General features: G+C 47.1%; 1 protein-coding gene across 1 annotated transcript; it reads right to left on the bottom strand.

Annotated features, from left to right (window-relative positions):
* Nucleotides 1-15,486: 15,486 nt before the first annotated feature.
* On the bottom strand, nt 15,487-16,422 carry LOC138646236 (olfactory receptor 1G1-like). The gene has a single exon (XM_069735702.1). The coding sequence runs from the start codon at nt 16,420-16,422 to the stop codon at nt 15,487-15,489; it is 936 nt and encodes a 311-aa protein (XP_069591803.1).
* Nucleotides 16,423-24,504: the final 8,082 nt, after the last annotated feature.

Consider the following 24,504-nt stretch of genomic DNA (forward strand, 5'->3'; position numbering starts at 1 on the left):
CCAATCCTTCAACTCTGATTCGGAAGCTGAGGCCTTCATTTCAGTTTAGCCTCTGGATAACAGCCCTGTTGGCTCAGTGCCTGGTGGGTACTCCACCAATGCCACAAAAAGACTCATCCCCGACCCGGACCTCACGCTTTCTGTCCCTGAGACCGCTCCTGCACCTGTAGGGAAGTCTTTTGCCACTGAGGCAGAATGGATTGTGGGTGTCATCAGAGGCAAAAAGGAGAGGGAAGTTTGGGTACTGGCCCAGGTAGACCATTCTGGTGGGGAAGAATTTGTGTGGCAAATGACTCGAAGTACCGTTATGCACTGTGATTGCAGACAGGGTTTTGGCTTTGTAATGGGAGAGATAATCGGACACAAGGTCTAGGTTAACACCAGTTTCCTCTGGTGGAGACCTTTTCTGGTGGAGACCTTTTCTGGAGGAAGGCGAACGCACCCAGTTTCTGAAGGGAAATGGACCACAAGGCTAGTTTGCAATTGTCATCACATGAGCCAGGTCGGAGTACCGCTGGCCATCTAGCCTAGTCAGGAGGTGTCCAACTCAGGGACCATCATGCACCTGGGGCCTAGAGTAAGCAATCACAGTGGAAAGACTGTGTTGAGTTCCTGCGGGCCCTCGTTAGAGTACAAAAGCATGAGACTGCTGGAGATAGTATGGTATTTGTGGCCCACTGAGTTCTCTCTGCGGTCTTTGTAAAGAGAATGGGGGTCAAAGAGGCCTGTGCCTGAGCGCCTCATTCTTAGCTATAAGGAAAGAAATGATATGTGAGTCAGACTGCCAAGTTGTGCTACTTGCACCTTCATAAAAGGCTACGATCCCATTTGGTAAGTGGCCCATGGGACTGCCACCTGTTGATGGCCACAAATGGCCAAAGTTGTCTTTATTTCCCCCTTCCCAGTCTTGTTGCGCCCATTGTGCATTTACTCGTTGAATTGAAGATGCGCCTCAGCTGCTGAAGCGTCCTACACCCTCAAGTCAGGCACTGGGTCTTATCCAGGAAGGAAAATGTCTCAGAATACCGGTTGTCCTGCTTTAGTTTAACCACTAATGGCTGCTATTGTTCACCTTGATATTGTGCTGCTGTTCCACGTCTTACCATCGGAGGCTGCTGTTGTGTTCTGAAATGGTCTTTACTAAGATGTCGGAGTCTCAACCTGTGGAATCCATCCTGTATCCTGTTTGGGCCTACGGTACTTAAAGCCACATGAATCCCTCACTCGCTGCTTTCGTTTCCTATTACGATACTGGTGTGCCACTGCTGGAATCCAGTTGCCGGAGGAGCAATAACAAGAAACAGCAGGTAGCAGCAGAAGTTCTTGCAGCAATCCATAGAGAAGTGGGAACAATCTAGTTAAGATAGTTCTCAGAACAAGTGTCTTGAGACCGAAGAAGGCTAAATAGCTAGATACAATACTCATGCAATGAGTGAGGGATCCATGTCTGGCCATTGGTTGTGGGTAGAAGGCAGTGGACAAATTGACAGTCACTCCTAACACTGTACAGAAGGTTTTCCAAAATCTTGATCTAAACTGAACACCTCTATCAGAAACGACACTGTCAGGAATTCCATGCAGTCCAAATATCTCTTCGGCCATTAATTGTGCGGTTTGTTCAGTGGTAGGAATCACATTAGTTGGACTAAACTGGGCCATCTTGGTAAGCCAGTCCACCACAACAAGATAACAGTCATTAACAGTCGAGGGGTTCAAGAGAGGCCTGGATGTCTTCCTGGAGCAGAACAATATTGTATCATACAATTATTAGGTTCTGTAGAAGGACGTAGATCTGGGTATTTATTATGATGGAATATAGGCTGAACTGGATGGACAAATGTCTTTTTTCGGCCTTACTAACTATGTTACTATGTTACTATGTATTTCTTTTGAGGGAGGTAGGCTCACTATAAAATCTATTGAGATAGATCCCCAAGGCCTGGATGGAACTGGAAGAGCTTGAAGGAGTCCTAGAGGAGAAGATTGTGGTGTCTTGTTCCGTGCACATGTTAAACAGGAAGAAACATATTTTCTCACATCCGTCCTATAATTAGGCCACCAAAAAGAATGAAGCAGTAGTTCTTGCATTTTCATGGCTCCGTGGTGTCCTACAAGTTTAGAATCATGGACAACTTTGAGGACTTCAAGTCGAGCAGATTCGAGGACATATATTTGGTGGTTCTACATCCAAAACCCGTCCTTAAAATGAAGATCAATGTGTGTAGAAGGATGGTTAAAATAGAAGATCTCTCCTGAAGTTCAGCATATATCCTGGACAGAGCATCAGCCTTGCCGTTTCCGATAAGAAACTATAAAATTAAACCTGGAGAAAAATAAGACCCAACGTGCTTGTCTTGCAGACAACCTCTTAGATGTACTGATAAATTCTACATTTTTGTGTCCCGTAAGGACAGTTACCGGATGATTGGCCCTTTCAAAAGATGTCTCCATTCGGAGAAGGCAACTTTAACGGCTAAATGTTCTTTATTTCCAATGTCACAGTTCTTTTCTGCAGATGACATGGTATGAGAAAGGAATGCTCGAAAAGAGACCGTGTATCATTATTAACTTTTTACATGTCGGTCTTTTCCGATGTGTCAGATGTGTACACTCTATTTTGTGATAATTTGTTGAAATAATTTCTTTTTAAATATTTCACGTTTTTATTGTCACGTTTTGCTTAATGCTTAAGTAATGTAATTGGTTGCAATGTTGTGTATACTGCGCCATGACTCATTTTGTCATTATAATAGAAGAAGAACCTTTGCACAAAATCCAGTCTATCAGTATGTTATGCGTTTATTGCCGTCACACTTGGCATAGAAAACAGAACCCAACGTTTCGGCCTACATTGGCCTTTATCAATGTTTTCTGATCTGAGATAGTAGAATAAAGTGCAGTCTGTATGATGAGGTAGCTAGGAGCCTGGGAATAGGCTGCTGTGTCATGGGATGACTGCAGCCGAAGGAGAAGGATGTGTGATCCCCGAGCTCTACTGATAGCTGCCTTAATCTGCTTAATCTAAAACCCTGCAAGGCCCATCCATACCATCACAGGGTGGCATTCACTTGCCTAAAGACATTGGAGCCTGCTTTAGGCCGGATTGGCCACAAATACAGACAGGGACCGTAGCGGAGGACTGAGGCCTACGAACAGGCCTGAAACACGCTGGAAGTACTCCCTAACTGCAACCTGTTTGGTGTGCTCATCCCGCCTTCTCTACCCCCCCGGAGAGATACTGCTCCAAGAGAGTGAAGGAAGAGCCCTCCTTTGGAACATCCTGACCCTCCGACGCTCCCCATGTGTGCTTCGGTTTCTGGAGGCGTCGGTCACTTCGGAAGCGCCACCCGCCCGCCATCTTCTGCAGCAGTTTCCGGCTGTGCTCCGCCTAACGTGGAGGTAGTGCGCCACAAGAGGAAAGCGCTCACTGCTTACCCGTCGGGTGAATGCTCCGGAGCGACCCCTCTGAAGTGGTGCCTGTTCCCCTGACCTGCCTCCAGACGTGTGGTTCCCTGTAGCGGCTGCCGGCGGTGTGCTGCGGGGAGAATCCCACCCGGCCGGCCGGAGAGGTGAGGAGGGGCTGTCCATAGCCGCCGCTTCCCTGGACTGAGCTCGCTTGGCGGTGAGTGTTCTAGGGCTGGGGCCCCGGAGCGTCCCCCTGCTGGCCGTTCCTCACGGAGGGTGAGGCACCCTGCCCTCTCTGACAGGGAATAAGTGGAACGCAGGCTGTAGGGCAGCGGGTCCTATTGCCTAGGACTAATTAAGGAGACGCACTGACCTAACTACTGAGGATACTCCTTAGCTTTGCCAGAGGGGAACTGTGAAGAAGGGAGGCATTGAGCGATTTCCACAAAAAAGGGCGCCATTTTAGCACAGAACTCCATTATACTGGATCTACATATGCTCGGCGCTGGAGAGGGCCTGCTTGACCATCTAGCATTGTCCACCAGCCCCCAACCTCTCTATCCGAGACCTGGCCACTATTAGTCACTCTGAGGATACCCTCCCGGAAACTGCCCACAAGATCACACAAGCGGTTACTCCTGTCTACTGTAATACACCTAAACAAAAGCCTGGCCACCAAAGATTTCCTTGTGGGATAACTCTATACCTTGGGATATAAATTGAAACTAGAGATTCCTAAGGCACTTTATTATTGAGAGATCTCGCATTAGCTGCCTGCAATAGTGTGGTCCTCCACTGACACCTAGCGGCTATACTAAAGATAAGACCTTTAACATACTAATAGCTGTGACAGCAGACTGTCTACACTGTGATTACCCAAGTAAAACGGAGCTGTAATGCTATCGCTTGCTAGCTGGAAGAGGAATTAAAAACTGCATCAATATTACTACATAACGCACGATGGTTAAATCTAGCACTAAAACAATCGGATCTAGACAAATATCTAAAAAAGCGACTCTCTACCCCCAGTGTTGCTAAAACAAACTACCCTCCTAGCTTAGCTCCGGAGGGAGAAACAGATTCCAACATGGAAAGCGACTCTGATATGGGCTCTGGTGGTAAAGAACAGCCGGTGACTCGCTCCTTCATTACACGCATCTTATCCAAGGCACTAGAGCCCATCGGAAATATCACAACAAGGTCATAGAATAGAGGCCTTGGAAAACTCACAAAATAGCTGCACAGAATATTCCAACGCTATCCTGTCCTGCATTAAAGCCCAAGAAGAGCAGCTACATATGGTCCATTCTACGCTAGAAGACCATGAAAACCGAGAGCGCAGAAATAACATCCGAATAAAAGGCTTACCAGAGTCTGTCGCCTCCGAGGCTCTAATTAAAGCTGCTACCGAGACCTTTCGCTCCTTACTCCTGGATCAAGATCCCCAAGATATTGAAATAGTAAGAATACATTGGGCGCTCCGCCCTAAGCCTAAACAAGGACAACCGCCCAGAGGTGTACTGTGCAGATTCTTGGACTTCCGCACCAAAGATCTGATACTAAAACGGGCGAGAGAGGCTCAAGACATCAAATTTGAAGATTCGGGTCTCAAACTTGTTCAAGATCTCTCAGCAATTACTCTGAGGAAGCGCTTTTTGCTTAAACCGTTTACTGAAGCGGTCCTTCAGAAAAAATTCCAATACCGTTGGCTATACCCATTCGGAATACAAATCATTACTGAAGACAAAAGACTACAAGCAAGATCTTCAGCAGACATCTGAAAAATGTGCAAAGAACTGAACATTACCCTTGGACAATACCCTGACATCGAGACCTTCCATGCAGCTTCAATATTACAACCCCTCCCTCTCCCTACCCCATGGCAGCCGACTTCCACCCCTAAATCTCAGAAAACAAGACGTAAAGGACCTTGGGATGACCTTCACTATGTGACTTTCTTCCAGATGGCTGATAACCAGAAGATATTCAAATTACTCACCTTCAACACTAATGGCTTCAACTCCCCGTCATCCAGAAGTCAAACCCTTTCGCACTTCAAGAAAAAAGGTGTTGACGTACTACTCCTACAAGAAACTCACTTCACTAACAACAAGGTCCTCTCTTTTGGGAAAGCACACTATGATAGATGGTTCCACGCTACCTCACCTCAGACTAAATCAAAAGGAGTGTCAATAGCCATAGCTAAAGATATTTCATTCCTACTTCACGACCAGATGGCAGATGCAAATGGCCGATATCTAATGATTAAGGGTATTTTGGCGGGGGTAGCTGTCACCATCTGTAATATCTATGCTCCAAATAAGAAGCAATTAAAATGGATTCTAGGCATTCTCAAAAAGATTAGAGACTTCAGGGAAGGTGCACGTGTAGTGAGCTGGCCGGCTGTGACTGTTCTGTTATCATTGACATAGAATCTGTGACAGACACTGCCCCCGTGTGGCCAGAAGTTATACCTATGCCAAAAGTGATTACAGAGGGACAAACTGTATTGGCAGAACTTCCCCCTGTGATGTCATGTGAACAGGAAGGGGAGAAAAAGAGAAAGCCCGGGAAACTGGTGTGTGCAGAGAGAGGTCTGTGTCTGCTGGCGTCCTCCTGTAGAGGCGATATAGAAGATTGCCTGGATGACCGCTATCTCTTGGAAGCTGACATCCAGATTGTTCCCAGCTCCCACACTGCGGAGCACCCAACGGTGACATCTTCACAGATCCTGGAGCCCATGAACTGTAAGCGGGTCCTCTGTTGAGAGGCCGAACATTCCACCCTTACCTGTTGAACCCCAAGGACTACAGTCTGGACCTGAGAGACGGAGTTTTGTTCAATCCCTGTTTTTCTCTTCGGCTGGAGCGTCCCCCTGCAGTGACAGACAGGCCTGTGACGTGGGAAGATAACCTCCTGGAACAAAGGAACTGGTAACGTGTGGATAGGGAAAGTGAGGGACAGTTTGTTATTACACGTTATCTCTGTGAATAGGCATATTTTGTACTGTCTATTATTGTGTTCCGCTGTGTTAAGGAAAATGTATAACAGTAAAGATACGGTTGTTAAAATAGAATCTGAGTGTGGAAGTTTTGCTGGGCCAGATCATGGATATACATGGGCGACCTTGCCCTCGGTCACTTCATCTGGCGTAGTCGGCAGGATCTGTGCCCAGCAGGATTCCCACCCAGTGTACAGTCAGAAACCGCCGCCAGTGTCCATTGTAAACCAGGTCAGGAAGTTTGGCGGGCGAAACTACCCCGTACCAGAATGGGCGGAACAAGTGCGGATACTGGGAGAAATGTATAATATTGACCCTAAGACCTTGGCAGAAATGGCGGTACTGACGCTAGAGGGGGAGGCATGGACGACAGTCAGACTGGAGACGGTCAGGGGGCAGCGTACGTTGGAGGACTTGGTGCGGGTGCTGGAAAAGACCTATGGACCTACTACGTACCAGGGAACACTGCGATACCTGTTCTTTAGACGGACACAGCTTGAATGGGAAGACATCCCCCAATATGCAAATGCCCTTCAGGTACTCCTTGAACAAGTCTGTGCAAAAGGGGAACAACTGACTACTATAGCTCCTCGTGACCTGGTACTGAGAGACCAATTTGTTATAGGGCTGAGAGACCAGTATCTTAACCGTACGCTACAGGACTTGATTCGGATGACGCCGACTCTCACCTTCGCTGAAGTCAAGCAGGAGGCCATAGAACGTTCTAGGGGACCCGTCATGGATGTGGGGACTCAAAGCGCTGCGTGCAGATCCATATTAGACGTTAAACAGCCCAACAGTGACACCGAGGAGCTGAAACAGATGGTAGCAGATTTACAGCAACAGGTGTCACAGTTAACACTAGAACGACAGAGAGACCAGCGGATGCAACCTAGCCGTCCCGCAGGACCGTGTTGGTCATGTGGTGATCCTCGTCATAGGGCGAATCGTTGTCCTCAACGAACAAACCATCAGTTACCACGACGAACAGAATATCAGCTACATCCACGAGCAGAGCAGCCACGCCAGGTCTCACCACAATGGCCGCCGTTAAACTAGACACCCCTGCAGCTGAGGTTCGAGCAGCAGGGGGGGACAGAGAATGGGGTGTAGAAAAACAGAGCCAGCAATGGAGTACTCTTGCCTCGAGTAGTCCTACACTTGAAGTTATTCTGGAGGGAGTTGCAGTACAAGGATTGATGGACACTGAGTCGCAAGTGACCACGATCTCTGAACAGTTTTATGAAAAGTACCTCAAACCAAGGACTGCTTGTGATCCAGATACCGCCATTAAGATAATTGCGGCTAATAACCTACCCATTCCAGTAACCGGAGTCGCCTGGATGGATACGAAGGCCTGCGGACAAGACCTAGGGAAATGAGGAATCGTCATTGTCAAGGAAGGCTTCGGCTCCGAGACCCCAGTAATAATCGGAATGAATATCTTGAAAGACCTGGATCTTATGCTGTTGACAAGAAAAGGGCCCAAGTACTGGCAGAAAGTTACGAAACATAAACCGACTCGTCTGGCGTTCCAGCGCGTAATCCGGACCGTTGGACTCCAACAGATGGCAAAGGAACAACTACCCCTAGCAGCCATTAAAGTGCCCCGCTGTACCTAGATTACTTTGCCCGCTGAAAAAGAGACAGTCATTTCCCTGCCTCTTAACACCAACCGACAGCTTGAAGGAGTTGAAGTGTTAATCGAGCCGAGGGCTCCAAGTGGGGGTAAGCTAAACCCACTGGTCGCCCGCACCCTAGCCGTCGTGAGGAACGGAAGAGTCCCTGTCCGGCTGAACAACACCGCAGACGTAGGTGTAGCCCTCGAAGCTGGCACGCAACTTGCCAGAGTATATGCTCTACCCACAGAAGTGAACCCCATGGGGCCCTTACAATTCACCCCGTCTACAGAAGATGGCTGGACGGTAACTGTCTCAGCCATAAATGCTCAAGCAGATGATGAAGATATTGGGCGAAAATTACTGGAAAAAGTGCAACTGGACCCGTCCCAGTACACCAAACAGGAAGTGTCTCAAGTGGAGGGACTACTGCGAGAACACCAAGACTCCTTTGCAAAGCATGACACCGACTTCGGGTACACCACCAGTATCCAACACGAGATTCCCACGGGCGATACTGCCCCTATTCGCGAGAGGTACCGACAAATACCACCTCAACAATACCAGGAGGTGAAAAGCCTCTTAGAATCTATGCTACACGCTGGAGTGGTGCGGGAGAGCCAGAGCCCATGGGCTGCACCCGTGGTGATAGTCAAAAAGAAAGATGGGTCCCTGAGATTTTGCGTAGACTACCGTCGGCTGAACGCGTGCACGATCCGGGACTCCTATCCACTCCCCCGGATCGAAGAGTCACTGACCGCCCTGAAGAAGGCCAAATATTTTTCGTCTCTAGACTTGGCCAGTGGATATTGGCAGGTCCCCATGAGTGAGAAGGACAGAGAAAAGACCGCCTTCATCCTTCCCATGGGCCTGTACGAGTTTGACCGGATGCCATTCGGCTTGAGTAACGCACCAGGGACCTTTCAGAGACTGATGGAACGCTGTCTGGGAGATTTCAACTTCGAATTCACGCTGATATACCTTGATGACATCGTGGTATACTCTGCCACCTTTGAGGATCATCTTCACAAGCTTGGCAAAGTGCTCCAGCGCTTGAAGAGACACGGCTTGAAGTTGAAGCCCAGCAAGTGCCGTCTATTCCAGCAGGAGATCGATTACCTGGGACACCGGATCTCAGCCGAAGGTGTCCAACCCTCTCCAGAGAAGATAGCAGCTGTCCGAGAGTGGCCACAACCAACTACCATCAAAGAAGTCCAGGCTTTCCTGGGACTAGCGGGCTATTACCGCCGATTTGTCAAGGACTTTGCCCGGCTTGCGGAACCACTGCATGAGACTCTCCGAGGGACCGCAAACAGTCCCAGAGGACGACGCATCAGCTGGGGGCCCGACCAAGAAAAATCCTTCCGGGCGCTTCAAGCTGCTTTGACATCGCCCCCTATTCTGGCATTTGCAGATTACACCCTGCCGTTCCAGTTATACACAGACGCCAGCCTTCAAGGTCTCGGGGCGGTCCTCTCCCAAGTCCAAGATAACAAGGAACGCGTAATAGCCTATGCCAGTAGATCCCTCCGTGACACCGAAAAGAACCCCGTCAACTACAGCTCTTTCCGCCTGGAACTCCTGGCCCTGACCTGGGCTATGACAGAGAAATTTGCTGGCTACCTGACAGGGGCGGAGGTGCTGGTCGTGACAGACAACAATCCTCTTGCCCACCTAGAAAATGCCAAACTAGGGGCAATGGAACAGCGCTGGATGGCAAGGCTCTCTAGATTCCAATACAAAATTAAATACAGAGCGGGGACGGAGAATCAGAATGCTGACAGCCTTTCCAGAGTGACATCATCCTCGCCAGTGGGGGACCGGGATGAAGAGTTGGAGGAAGATGAACTGCCCGACTTTGCCCGGCTAGCTAAACAAATAGAAGATAGCCGCCAGTATGCTGTAGGCGGGATCGAAGCCATAGTGGGGTCCCCCCGTCCCAACAAGAATGGGCCAAGCTTCAAGATCGAGACCCTGAACACGTCTTACTGAAACAGTACGTGAAGACACAAGAGAAACCACCCTCCGAAGTAAGAGCCCGACTCTCAACCAGGACCTCTGCCCTACTTGCCCAATGGGATCGGCTGATCGTGAAGGATGGAGTTTTGTATCGCAGGGCCCTTTTATCCCATATGCTGGAAGAATGTTTGCAGATTGTCGTCCCGGTGCAGCTGGCCCATGAGATGGTGGCTGAAGCCCACAGAAGGAACGGCCACTTCGGCATAGACAAGACCCTCCGGTGGACCCAGCAATTCATTTTTTGCCCAGGACTCCGTAAGCTGGTTGAAAACGTCTGCCTGGGATGTCGTACATGTGAACTCCACAAGTCTACTGAGCAGCGTGCACCCGTCCAGACTATTAGCACATCCAGGCCCCTCGAATTGTTGATGGTGGACTATCTGTTGATTGGAACGGCGAATAGTGGCTACCAGTACTGTCTGGTGATGGTAGACCACTTCCCGAAATTCGCCGTCGCTGTTGCTACCAAAGATCAGACTGCCGAATCAGCTGCACAGGCCATCTGTCAGCACTTCGTTCGGGTCTACGGGTGTCCGGAGCGGCTACACTCTGATCAGGGGGCGTGTTTCGAAGGGCGAGTCATTGAAGAACTCCAGCAGATGTATGGAATCAAAAAGTCCAGGACCACCCCGTATCATCCGCAAGGGAATGGCGCGTGTGAACGTTTCAACCGGACCCTCTTACAACTGATCCGAACCTTAGCAGAAGACAAAAAGCCCGACTGGCCTCGATTCCTCCCAGAACTGCTGTGGGCCTATAACAATCAAGTTCATTCTGTCACCGGATACACGCCTTACACCCTCCTTTTTGGCCGCCCAGGCAAAGGCATCTATGAGCTACACCTGTCTAACTCTGATGAAGACACCTGTGGTACCTATCCTTCCTAGCTACAAGCACACCGTCAAAGGATGGAAACTGTCTACCGGCTAGTGGAACAGCAGATCCAGGACCAGGTCCACGCTGATCCACTTCCAGTACAAGAAGACCTACTGAGTGTGGGTCAACTGGTCCTAGTTCGTATAAAGAAACCGCAAGGAAAACTCCGGCCCAAGTGGGAGACCGAAGTCTATCGAATAATTGGACACCCGTACCCTGGTGGCCCCGTCTACCAAGTACAAGGCGAAGACAGCGGCAGCCTCCGCACCCTGCACGGCAACATGTTGCGCCCCTGTCGTTCTCAGCCTGACTCCCCTCCTGTGATACCTAGAGAGATGGATATCACTAATACTGTGGGAGACACCGATACCGGGGATGTAGAGGTGGAAGACATCCCTACCCCTGCTCGCCTGACTGAAGCGTCTGAACCCCTTACCTCCTCGACTGACTTACCGACTGGGGCAGAGAGTGGGGTGACTGATCGGGAAGAGAGGTTAGCACCCGTTAGGCGGACGAGGACCACCGCAGGAGTGCCCCCGGGACAGTCCTACAGAGACCAATATGTGTGGCCCTTTTCGCAGCCGGGTCCTACAACCTCCACAGCCATCGCCGCCCTGGAGACAGTCGTTGACAGGGACTGCCAACCTTTAAGCGGGGGGGCGTGTAGTGAGCTGGCCGGCTGTGACTGTTCTGTTATCATTGACATAGAATCTGTGACAGACACTGCCCCCGTGTGGCCAGAAGTTATACCCATGCCAAATGTGATTACAGAGGGACAAACTGTATTGGCAAAACTTCCCCCTGTGATGTCATGTGAACAGGAAGGGGAGAAAAAGAGAAAGCCCGGGAAACTGGTGTGTGCAGAGAGAGGTCTGTGTCTGCTGGCGTCCTGTAGAGGCGATATAGAAGATTGCCTGGATGACCGCTATCTCTTGGAAGCTGACATCCAGATTGTTCCCAGCTCCCACACTGCGGAGCACCCAACGGTGACATCTTCACAGACCCTGGAGCCCATGAACTGTAAGCGGGTCCTCTGTTGAGAGGCCGAACATTCCACCCTTACCTGTTGAACCCCAAGGACTACAGTCTGGACCTGAGGGATGGAGTTTTGTTCAATCCCTGTTGTTTTTCTCTTCGGCTGGAGCGTCCCCCTGCAGTGACAGACAGGCCTGCGACGTGGGAAGATAACCTCTTGGAACAAAGGAACTGGTAACGTGTGGATAGGGAAAGTGAGGGACAGTTTGTTATTACACGTTATCTCTGTGAATAGGCATATTTTGTACTGTATATTATTGTGTTCCGCTGTGTTAAAGAAAATGTATAACAGTAAAGATACGATTGTTAAAATAGAATCTGAGTGTGGAAGTTTTGCTGGGCCAGATCATGGATATACATGGAGACTTCAACCGGCCCTTGAACCCCCGATCGATAGAACAAAGAAAAAAAGCGCAATCTCCCTGAAAGACTTGGTAAGATTGAAACAGGCTCTCCACTCATTGAATCTAATAGACGTTTGGCGCTACGTGCATCCGACTAAACGGGACTTCACCTTTTTTTCTCATCCACATGGCTCCTATCACCGAATAGATTATTTATTTACACCTAGATCTTTACTACCCAATATACAGCGGACAGATATAAACCCCCCTGTTCTCAGATCACTCGTATGTAACGGTACAATTAATTCTATCTAAACATTTCTCCCCAAGCAGATCCTGGCAATTAAACGACTCACTCCTAGATAATCCCTCCACTAAACCTCGCATTGTCAAAGCCATTAAAACGTACTTTGGTTTGAATAACAATACTGAGGTCTCACCTTTAATACTGTGGGAGGCTCACAAATCTGTGATTCGAGGGGAGCTTATGTCTATGGCATCCTACCTGAATAAAATCAAAAATAAAGAATTAAATGTTCTACATGAGGAGATAAGACGCTTACAATCCCAACATAAGAAGACTTTGTTACCACAAACTCTTCTAGAACTCTCGGCCAAGAGGCAAAGACTAAAAGATATCTTCAGAGAACAATCAGCGAAATGTTACGCCTCTTGGAAAAACCGCAAATTTGTACATGGGGATAAAGCCTATAGATTAACTATGTCACTTATCAAAAAGAAGCAGGCGCGCACATTTATCCATTCTATCAAAACTAAAACAGGCCAAAAAACCAAAACTACTCTCAGATAGAGAAAGAGTTTATAAATTATTACAAATCCTTATACCAACTACGTCCCGAAGAAGGAGAGAAAGAAAAGAGTCAGAGAAAACAAGATATCCAATCCTTCTTCAAGTCTAAATCTCCCGGCCTTATCTGCTCCTCAGCAAGAACAGTTACCTAAACCATTTACTCTGGTGGAGCTCTGGTCGGCCATGTTGAAGAGCCCTAACGGGAGAGCCCCGGGGCCGGACGGCTTCACAGCTTATTACTACAAATCCAGTTCTGGTATCTTACTCCCTCATCTACTCAATATGTGCAATTCTCTTCAGAGAGGTGGGAAAGCTCCACGTCAGTTTCTGGAAGCCAGAATCTCACTGATCTATAAGGAAGGGAAGGATCCGGAACAATGTGGCAGCTGTAGGCCGATCTCATTGTTGAACACGGATCTAAAAATATACGCGAGATTACTGGCCAACAGAATTGCAGTTACGCTTCCTCAATGAATCTCCATCAATGAATCTGGATTTGTGAAAGGTAGAGAGGGGAAAGATAATACTTACAAAGCAATATGCAACACTAAAGAAAATACCGATTGCACTAATGAGCATTGATGCTGAGAAAGCCTTCGATAGGGTTGACTGGACTTTCCTACAGGAGACGCTATGAAAATTTGGGCCTTCACATTCAAGACACTCATTTTAAAACAGCGGTGTTCGCAATCTTGCCTTGCGCAGGCGTGTACTACGGAGGACAGAAAATGAACTTCAATCCAATATTGCGGCCAGCAGGTAAGGAAAGGGTGAATCAAATACCCGAAAACCCCGCCCATATGACCGAAAACCGGTCCCGCCAAGTTCAGGCGACAGGTTCCCTTTAACCATTCTACTGATAAATTTCAAAATATCTGGAAACCTTGGACTCGATTCCGGTCACAACCTACTTTTTACTCTGCGATATAACCGCTAAATTGGTGTACTGACTCCAATGTGTCACCATTTCCCTCCTCCACCCCCGTCCTTCCCTCCCGTCCTTCCCTCATTCCCTCTCTCTTATTCTATCTTACTGACGCTTTCTCTCCTCTTTATTTGGTTGATTAATGGTTAATATAACTCCTCATCTCTGGGAGGAGAATTGTCACTCTCTTATTATAGGTACTCAAGCTTCTGACAGTGTAATTTCAGAGCTCTCTGTACTCGCTCTTTGTACCTCATTTCTACGTTGTTATGACCATGTTATATCTTACCTCTGTTTTAAAGCTCTCAAGCTTAAAATTCTTAATAAGAAGAACATTGAAAGAAAGACCAAAGTCAGAGCAGCCGTCTACCAGGACACTGTAGAGCACTTCATGCTTCCCTCTGCCGACAAGCTTTTTGGAGATGGAAATGTCATTCTCCAGCAGGACTTGGCCCCTGTCCACACTGCCAAAAGTACCGATACCTGGTGTAAAAACAACAGTATCACTGGGCTTGATTGGCAGCAAACTCACCTGACCTTAACCCCATAGAGAATCTATGGAGTATTGTCAAGAGGAAGATGAGACACCAGACCCGACAATGCAGACGAGCTGAAGGCTGCTATCAAAGCAACCTGGGCTTCCATAGCCACTCAGCAGCGCCACAGGCTGATCGCCTCCATGCCACGCCGCATTGATGCAGTAATTGATGCAAAAGGAACAAAGACCAAGTATTGAGGGCATTTACTGAACAGACATTTCAGTAGGCCAACATTTTACAATTATTTTTCAAGCTGGTGTTATAAAGTATTCTAATTTACTGAGATAATGACTTTTGGGTTTTCATTGGCTGTAAGCCATAATCATCAACATTAACAGAAATAAATATGTGAGAATCTGGAATTGCTTGCCTGAGGAGGTGGTGATGGCGAACTCAGTCGAGGGGTTCAAGAGAGGCCTGGATGTCTTCCTGGAGCAGAACAATATTGTATCATACAATTATTAGGTTCTGTAGAAGGACGTAGATCTGGGTACTTATTATGATGGAATATAGGCTGAACTGGATGGACAAATGTCTTTTTTCGGCCTTACTAACTATGTTACTATGTTACTATGTAAATAGATCACTCTGTGTGTAATGACTCTACAGAATATAGGAGATTCACTTTTTGTATTGAAGAACTGAAATAAATTCACTTTTTGCTGATATTCTGATTTTGTGAAAGCCCCTGTATATAGGAACCAAACTGGTAAATTATTGGGCTTATTCCACAGTCCAAGCCACCAGAATCTTTTTCATTGTAGCCTTTTATGAATAATATTTTCTGTGTTTTATTCTGGAGGTGGACATTGTGGTGCACAGCAAATATCGACTGTTGACAATGAAATCTTTTCCATTCTTGTTGCCTCAATTCCTCATAAAGGCCAGTTCATGAAGTCTGTTGATGACCCTTCAGAATATGCCAATTCTATGGAGAGACTTCCTGAGTGCAGCCTTCAGGTCCTTGTTCCTGAGACTGTAAATTATTGGATTAATTAATGGAGTCACCACCGTGTACATGACAGACACCAAGCGGTCTCCCGAGGAGCTGGAGGTTGGACTTGGCCGAAGATAAGTGGAAACAAGCGTTCCATAGAAGATGAAGACCACAGTTAGATGGGACGTGCACGTGGAAAAGGCCTTCAGCTTTCCATGGTGGGAGTGAATTCCCATTATTGTGCGAACTATCCGGATATATGGGATTAAGGTCATGCTGAAGGCACCAGATCCCATTATTATACCAACCAGGAACATCACCAAGATGTTAATAAAAGTATCAGTACAAGAAAGCAGAAATAACTGGGGGAGATCACAGAAGAAGCTGTTAATGACATTGGGTCCACAGAAGTCCAACCTATTGATACACAACGTGTGTATTAATGATGTGAGGAAGCCGACGATCCAGGCGGCCGAGACCATCTGAGCACAGATCTTAGGATGCATTATGGCGATGTAATGGAGGGGGTGGCAGATGGCTATGTACCTGTCGTAGGACATCGCCGCCAACAAATAGAGCTCGATGCAAATGAAGGAGAAGAAGAAGAAGAACTGAGTGATGCAGTGATGGACAGCAATGGCTTTAGAGTCAGAGAAGAAATCAGACAGCAATCTGGGGGAAGTGACGGAGGAGTAGAAGACATCCAACCCAGCCAGGTTACTCAGGAACATATACATGGGAGTGTGAAGGCTTCCATCAACGATGATCAAGAGGACAATCAGGAGATTCCCAGCCAGAGATATCAGATAGATGTAGAGGAACAGCAAGAACAAGGGCAGCTGGACACCGGGCAGGTCCGATAACCCAACAAACACAAATTCTGACACTCTGGTAAAATTTGTTGATCTCATCTCCGACAATTTGGATCCGGAAGCTGCAATAACAATCATCACAATACAATCACATGGGAAATAAACTACGGTCACGTTGGGGGCTACTAATGCTAAATAGGGAAGATTTAAAGGGATTTTCCAGGAGTCATAAAAATACTGAAAACTTTTCACCTACATGTTATTGTCACAAGTGGGTCCCGTCCTCCTGGGAAATCTGGGGTTAGAAAGTAACAAGGTATTGTGAATTGCGGATCTTCCATTTAGCCAGTGTGTTTGTGTTTATACTAAATGCAGTTAGTTTCCTTTGGTGCTGAAGAGGTTACCAACCCTTTCTATGCTGGTTAGAAACTTGCAGCTCCATCTCACAGCTGGTCCTGACCTGGTCATTTACTCTCCCTATAAAATCTGGTCAGACCTTCTTTTCCTTGCTCCTTGGAGACGCTGTGCTGAATTGGAGATCATTGTTGCTACTGGAGATTGTTGCGTGCTGTTTTTGGGTGTTTGCGTTCCTCATTGTCGTATTCCCGTTTGGTTGATACATTGTTATGCCTCCCTGTATACCTCTCGACATTTTGTGAGTGTTTTGTATGTTTGTTGCTTTCTGTTATCTCTGTCTGTCCTATATGTTAATACACTAGCATTTCTGTCTCATGCCTCCTGGGGGAGGGAGTGGGGCAGTTTAGGGAATAATAGGAGAAGATTAAGGCTGGTGGCCCATACCTCCTCACCTTCAGAGGTACCTTTGGGAGCAGGGATAGTTAGGGCCCAGTCCTAGGGACGGTTCAGGACCCCTTTCCCTAATCACATACAATCACTGCGTGACAGTTATCCACTGAAATACTGAAAATTCACTAAGATGTTGGTATTTTGTACCATGTTTTTTCCTCTGATGTTCCTGCAGTGCAAGGCTTTATGACTTGTCCAATTATTTAAGCTTTCACTACCGAACTACATTTCCTATACGCTCTCTCTTAGCTTGGTGGATCCTAATCGTACAGAACATTACTTTGTGTGTAACAGACTCCCAAACTCCTCAGCAATGTACTATCCATCAGCTATGATAGACCCTCCTAATGACGACCATGGGAAGGGAAAAAGGAAGACTGACATATTAACAGGAACTATTCATCTGTGCTCACCAAGGATCTGTCATGATATCATTCAGGACAGAGATAATCGAAGTTCACCACCCAACTTACCAAAAGAATAAGTGGATCTGTGTAAAAAAAAAAATGTGATAAAGCCCCTGCCATGGGTACTGAGGGAGTTAAGCTCAGTAATTCATATGTTCATCCACATGTATTGAGAGATTTAAACTCCATAGCTGCAAACTGCTGGTGGTGATGAGCGAACGAGCTCGGATAAGGCGCTACCTATGCTAGCCGAGGGTCTTTGGTGTTTGCCGAGTGTCTTTGGTGTGCTCAAAGGATATGATCGAGTCCTTGCAGCTGCATGTCTCTTGGCTGTTAGGCAGCCTATCACAAAGATCTGTACTGGGGGCAGAGGAGACCACAAGGATCTATACTGGGGGCAGAGGAGACCACAAAGATCTGTACTGGGGCAGCACGGTGGCGCAGTGGTTAGCACAGCAGCCTTGCAGCGCTGGGGTCCTGGGTTCAAACCCCACCAAGGACAACATCTGCAAAGAGTTTGGATGTTCTCTCCGTGTTTGCGTGGGTTTCCTCCGGGTACTCCGGTTTCCTCCCACATTCCAAAGACATACTGATAGGGAATTTAGATTGTGAGCCCCATCGGGGACAGTGATGATAATGTGTGCAAAAATGTAAAGCGCTGCGGAATATGTTAGCGCTATATAAAAATAAAGATTATTATTACTGAGAGCGGAGGAGACCACAAAGATCTGTACTGAGAGCAGAGGAGACCACAAAGATCTGTACTGAGAGCAGAGGAGACCACAAAGATCTGTACTGGGGGCAGAGGAGACCACAAAGATCTGTACTGAGAGCAGAGGACACCACAAAGATCTGTACTGAGAGCGGAGGAGACCACAAAGATCTGTACTGAGAGCAGAGGAGACCACAAAGATCTGTACTGAGAGCAGAGGAGACCACAAAGATCTGTACTGGGGGCAGAGGAGACCACAAAGATCTGTACTGAGAGCGGAGGAGACCACAAATATCTGTACTGAGAGCGGAGGAGACCACAAAGATCTGTACTGAGAGCGGAGGAGACCACAAAGATCTGTACTGAGAGCGGAGGAGACCACAAAGATCTGTACTGGGGGCAGAGGAGACCACAAAGATCTGTACTGAGAGCAGATGAGACCACAAAGATCTGTACTGAGAGCGGAGGAGACCACAAAGATCTGTACTGAGAGCAGAGGAGACCACAAAGATCTGTACTGAGAGCAGAGGAGACCACAAAGATCTGTACTGAGAGCAGAGGAGACCACAAAGATCTGTACTGAGAGCAGAGGAGACCACAAAGATCTGTACTGGGGGCAGAGGAGACCACAAAGATCTGTACTGAGAGCAGAGGAGACCACAAAGATCTGTACTGAGAGCGGAGGAGACCACAAAGATCTGTACTGAGAGCAGAGGAGACCACAAAGATCTGTACTGAGAGCAGAGGAGACCACAAAGATCTGTACTGAGAGCGGAGGAGACCACAAAGATCTGTACTGAGAGCAGAGGAGACCACAAAGATCTGTACTGAGAGCAGAGGAGACCACAAAGATCTGTACTGAGAGCGGAGGAGACCACAAAGATCTGTACTGAGAGCGGAGGAGACCACAAAGATCTGTACTGGAAGCAGAGGAGACCACAAAGATCTGTACTGAGAGCAGAGGAGACCACAAAGATCTGTACTGAGAGCAGAGGAGACCACAAAGATCTGTACTGAGAGCAGAGGAGACCACAAAGATCTGTACTGAGAGCGGAGGAGACCACAAAGATCTGTACTGAGAGCAGAGGAGACCACAAAGATCTGTACTGAGAGCAGAGGAGACCACAAAGATCTGTACTGAGAGCGGAGGAGACCACAAAGATCTGTACTGAGAGCAGAGGAGACCACAAAGATCTGTACTGAGAGCAGAGGAGACCACAAAGATCTGTACTGGAAGCAGTGGTGACAACAATGATATGAACTCGGAGAAGAAGAGACCACACGGGTCTGTACTGGGAGCAGTGGAGACCACAGGGATCTGTACTGAGAGCAGAGGAGACCACAAATATCTGTACTGAGAGCAGAGGAGACCGCAAGGATCTGTACTGGAAGCTGTGGAAACCAAAAGGATCTGTACTAGGAGCAGTAGCACAATGATATGAACTGGGAGCAGAAGAGACCACACGGGTCTGTACTGGGAGCACAGGAGACCACAAAGATCTTTCCTGCGAGCAGAGGAGACCGCAAGGATCTGTACTGGGGGCAATGTAAACACACACAAATTTGTACTGGGAGCAGTGGAAGAGACCACAAGGATCTGAACTGAGAGCAATGGAAATCAAAAGGATCTGCTCTGGGAGCAGTGCAGACCACAAGGATCTGTACTGGGAGAAGTGGAGATGACAAGGATCTATACTGTGAGCTGCGGAAACCACAAAGATCTGTGCCAGGACCAGTTGAAACTACAAAGAACTGTACCGTGAGCAGTGGAGACCACAAGGATCTGTACTGTGAGCAGTGGAGACCACAAGGATCTTTACCAGGACTAAGGAAGATCATTTGTATTTCTAACAGGAGAAGTGGACATCAAAATGAACTACGGTAAGTGAAGGTCATAAAGATCTGTACTGGGAGTAAAGGAGACCACAAGAATTTGTACTGGGAATATTGGAGACCACAAGGCTCCATACTGGGACTGGGGATTAAAGCTGGCCATGCGTGTGAGAGCTGTTCAGGGAACATTCGCTTGGCTGACCATTGTCTTTCGCCATTCCCTGATACATATGAATATCTGGTTTGCAGGATGCTTATACTTTTCACTGGGGAGAGAGGAGAAAACTGGAGAGCGAAGGGTCAGGTGTTACAATTCCAAATACTCGATTCTTTTCTTCTCCAACATCTGTCAGGGAAGAGGCTGGTGGCCTCTATATGTGTTAGATGGAGACCAATCCTGACGAGATCAGCACCATTCGTGGAGTTTTAGACATCTATATACGAGAGGGCATTTCCAGTTAGAGTAGACACACTGCCCAAGAGTTGGCAATGGCCATTTCTAGAACCTTCTATCAGGTGCTTAGCCCGTGCACAATATTCAGTGTAACTGATAAAGTAATCAGAGTCTCACCTGCTCTAAGAAAATAGAAGCCGCAGTCTGGTCAGATGCTTCTGGCATGGTCCTCATACATGATGGTCCATTCTACATCGACATCACACTCTTCTAGAACCTGCCATTATGTACAGACCCAACACTTGCCCTGACCTAGTCCTGCTAGACTGCTGAGGTTTTTTACCAATGTATGAATGTAATGGGTGCCCTCTGTCTTTATACAAGTTCATCGCCAAGTCATAACCATTGGCCATCTGGTCGGCCATGTAGAATGTAGAATCCTTAGCTACCATTATAGGACAAGAGAGTAGATGACTGCAGGAGGTCTTGGGGAAGGTCCGGTGTCATCGTCAGGTACTGTAGACATGGAGGCCAGGGGCAATTGAAGTGATGATGTTCTACTTACAAAGACTCACTGTACATTCTCCTCTTATATCCGTGTGCCTTGTGGATCACTGGAGAACAAAGACACCATAGCTGACAATCAGATAACGAGAATCTACAGCTGGAGGTGACACGTGAACTGTGTAAACCTTCCATAGAAATCCAGGAGCCTTAATAGCCTGCAGAGATGCCCCCATGGACCTCATTACTCAACAGCCTCAGCATAAAGCATGGAAATCCTCAGAGGACCCAGATCTCAGGAGCTTTCCCTAATTCTGATGATTAACAAACACAGAAATCATTTATAAAACGAGATACATGGACCCCAGAGGGCACCTCCTTACTAACCTCACTTCTCCACATGGTGGTCTACACTTCATTATGGAGTGCTGCATCTTGTCATTATGTCCCTGATGGTCAATGCACCTTCAAGGCAAAGGCAATGCTGAAATCCCCAAGGGTCCAGACTGCACAGACAACAATGTACGCTATGGAAAATCCATTGTAGGTGACTTGCAGGAGAAAGGTTCCATGTACAGCCCAGGTCAACACATGGAAGTGGATCGCCCCCAGGTCAGGGCAATGGGGTTACTCGGATCCGGGCCCCTTCTTCTGTTCTCAGTGGGGATGTCACGGTGGCGGACCTGGTCCGTGGCCCTTGGGAGGTCCGTTGATGAAATGGTGGGGGAAAGGTCTTTAAAGGGATAATGTTCATGACACCACCTGTGGTATTCGGTCAGTGGGGACCGACGCTTCTTAGGGGTCCACTGGGGTGATGTGATGGCAGCTAGATGGTATACCTTCCCACAGGTGAAGTATGTCCCCAGGGCTTCCCAGAATGTAGGTAGTGGATTGTGTGAGGCGCAGTCTCTTTACCTTTTACTGAAGGTTCAGTATCCACAGCACAGTCAAGAGCACCAGATCACAGGGTAGGCAGAGTCCGGCTGGTTTGGAGGCAAGTCCAGAGTCCCCTTATCCAGGTGGAAATCAGTAGCCTTCCTCTAGCGCACAGTAATACAGTAGGTCCCTACTTGCATAAGCTCCAATAAGGTCCTCACTGTTGTTACTCCTCTCACTGTTCCCCGTGGTCGGATAGAACAAAACATGTATGACCGGTGGCCTGAGGCTTTTTATAGTTACCCTAGAGATGCCCCGGCCCCCACAAGTTGCCACTGAGCCTCCTGGGTATATGGTCGGGCAGTCAACGTGGAATTAACTGCCCTGCCAGTCACTGAAGTAACAGCATAGAGCTCTTTACTCCCTCGGTGTTCTGGCTACCGGTAGTGCGCTTCAGAAGGAGGCAGCCTGCTTCTAGCTGATCTCCCCCTGATGTTTCACTCCTGTTGCTATGACTTCGTTGCTCACTCACTACGACACAATTCCTTTCATGTCCTTTCCTAGGATGCTGCCGCATGGGATGCAGACGCAGCTCCGTGTACCCTCGTCCTCCTCAGACCGCAGTCTGGATCTGACTGGAGATCACTCCAGCCATCTCAGCCTGGAGACCTTTCCTCGTCGGCCTCCAGCCAGGAGCTCTCTCTAACTTCCTAACCAACCCACCAGTTTTACCCTGTGTGAGGAGTGACCTAGTAGATAGAAACTTTGCTCCCCCTGGTGGACTGGAGTGTGAAGTGTGTGTGTGGCTGTTATACCTGGACAGAAGATCTCCTTCATTGCCTTTAGATGTAACATCACTCCCCCTGGTGGAAGAACAACATTACTGCAACAAACCAGGACTCTGGGGCGCTGCAGAAGTAAGCTTCAATCCACTTCATGCAGCCGGACTCCTCCAGTGCTGCACCTGCTCCCCAGAATGTGCTACATCAGAAGGCGAGAGGCGCTCCACTCCTAAAATCTGCCTGACATAGAAATTATTATTATTTATTTATATAGCACCATTGATTCCAGAAATTACTCATATAGAGACACAATCTGATGTGCTTTGCCCCTGAAATCAACTCCTTACTTAATAAAGCTGACAACTGAGGGTTTGTTACAGTGCACAAGTGTAGACGATCCTCTTATGTAAAAGAACAAAATGTATGTTTCATATTAGAGTCTCATCAAGAGTCCTGAGATTAGTATTATATATAGAAAAATGCAGAATAAGAAGGACCCTGATCCTGAGAGCTCCGAAAATGTCAGGGACCAGTGACCTCTGAGCCACAGATCGATAAAGAGGGTCTCACTATGGCCGCCGGGGGCCGCAGCTTCACCAGGAGCCGTCCGCAAACAGGAGACTGTGACATCACATATTTCTACAGAAGCAGGAAAGACAATGAGAACTCTGTGCAAAGGATTCCGGATATGGAAATGTGTCATCTTCTCAAAGCCAAGACACAATCCATCACCAGGAAGACGCACGACACGTCCCATAGCCCCGGGGAAAAGGAACCAGATGTTATACCGCAACCTCAATACGCCTCAGTGCAAGGAAAGAACCGCAGCCAAAACCATTGGTACTAATCTATAGAAAAAGCAGTATTATAGCAGTTATATTCTTGTACATAGGAGGCAGTATTATAGCAGTTATATTCTTGTACATAGGAGCAGTATTATAGTAGTTATATTCTTGTATATAGGAGCAGTATTATAGTAGTTATATTCTTGTACATAGGGGCAGTATTATAGTAGTTATATTCTTGTACATAGGGGCAGTATTATAGTAGTTATATTCTTGTACATAGGGGCAGTATTATAGTAGTTATATTCTAGTACATAGGGGCAGTATTATAGTAGTTATATTCTTGTATATAGGGGCAGTATTATAGTAGTTATATTCTTGTACATAGGAGGCAGTATTATAGCAGTTATATTCTTGTACATAGTAGCAGTATTATAGCAGTTATATTCTTGTACATAGGAGGCAGTATTATAGCAGTTATATTCTTGTACATAGGGGGCAGTATTATAGTAGTTATATTCTTGTACATAGGAGCAGTATTATAGTAGTTATATTCTAGTACATAGGGGCAGTATTATAGTAGTTATATTCTAGTACATAGGGGCAGTATTATAGTAGTTATATTCTTGTATATAGGGGCAGTATTATAGTAGTTATATTCTTGTACATAGGGGCAGTATTATAGTAGTTATATACTTGTATATAGGAGCAGTATTATAGTAGTTATATTCTTGTACATAGGAGCAGTATTATAGCAGTTATATTCTTGTACATAGAGGGCAGTATTATAGCAGTTATATTCTTGTACATAGGAGCAGTATTATAGTAGTTATATTCTAGTACATAGGGGCAGTATTATAGTAGTTATATTCTAGTACATAGGGGCAGTATTATAGTAGTTATATTCTTGTATATAGGGGCAGTATTATAGTAGTTATATTCTTGTACATAGGGGCAGTATTATAGTAGTTATATACTTGTATATAGGAGCAGTATTATAGTAGTTATATTCTTGTACATAGGAGGCAGTATTATAGCAGTTATATTCTTGTACATAGAGGGCAGTATTATAGCAGTTATA

Source organism: Ranitomeya imitator, chromosome 7, assembly GCF_032444005.1.
Source record: "Ranitomeya imitator isolate aRanImi1 chromosome 7, aRanImi1.pri, whole genome shotgun sequence".
Lineage (NCBI taxonomy): Eukaryota > Metazoa > Chordata > Amphibia > Anura > Dendrobatidae > Ranitomeya > Ranitomeya imitator.

Bases quoted from the DNA above. Each gene is read 5' to 3' on its own strand.
- LOC138646236 (XM_069735702.1), bottom strand. From the start codon at position 16,422: ATGAGATCAACAAATTTTACCAGAGTGTCAGAATTTGTGTTTGTTGGG.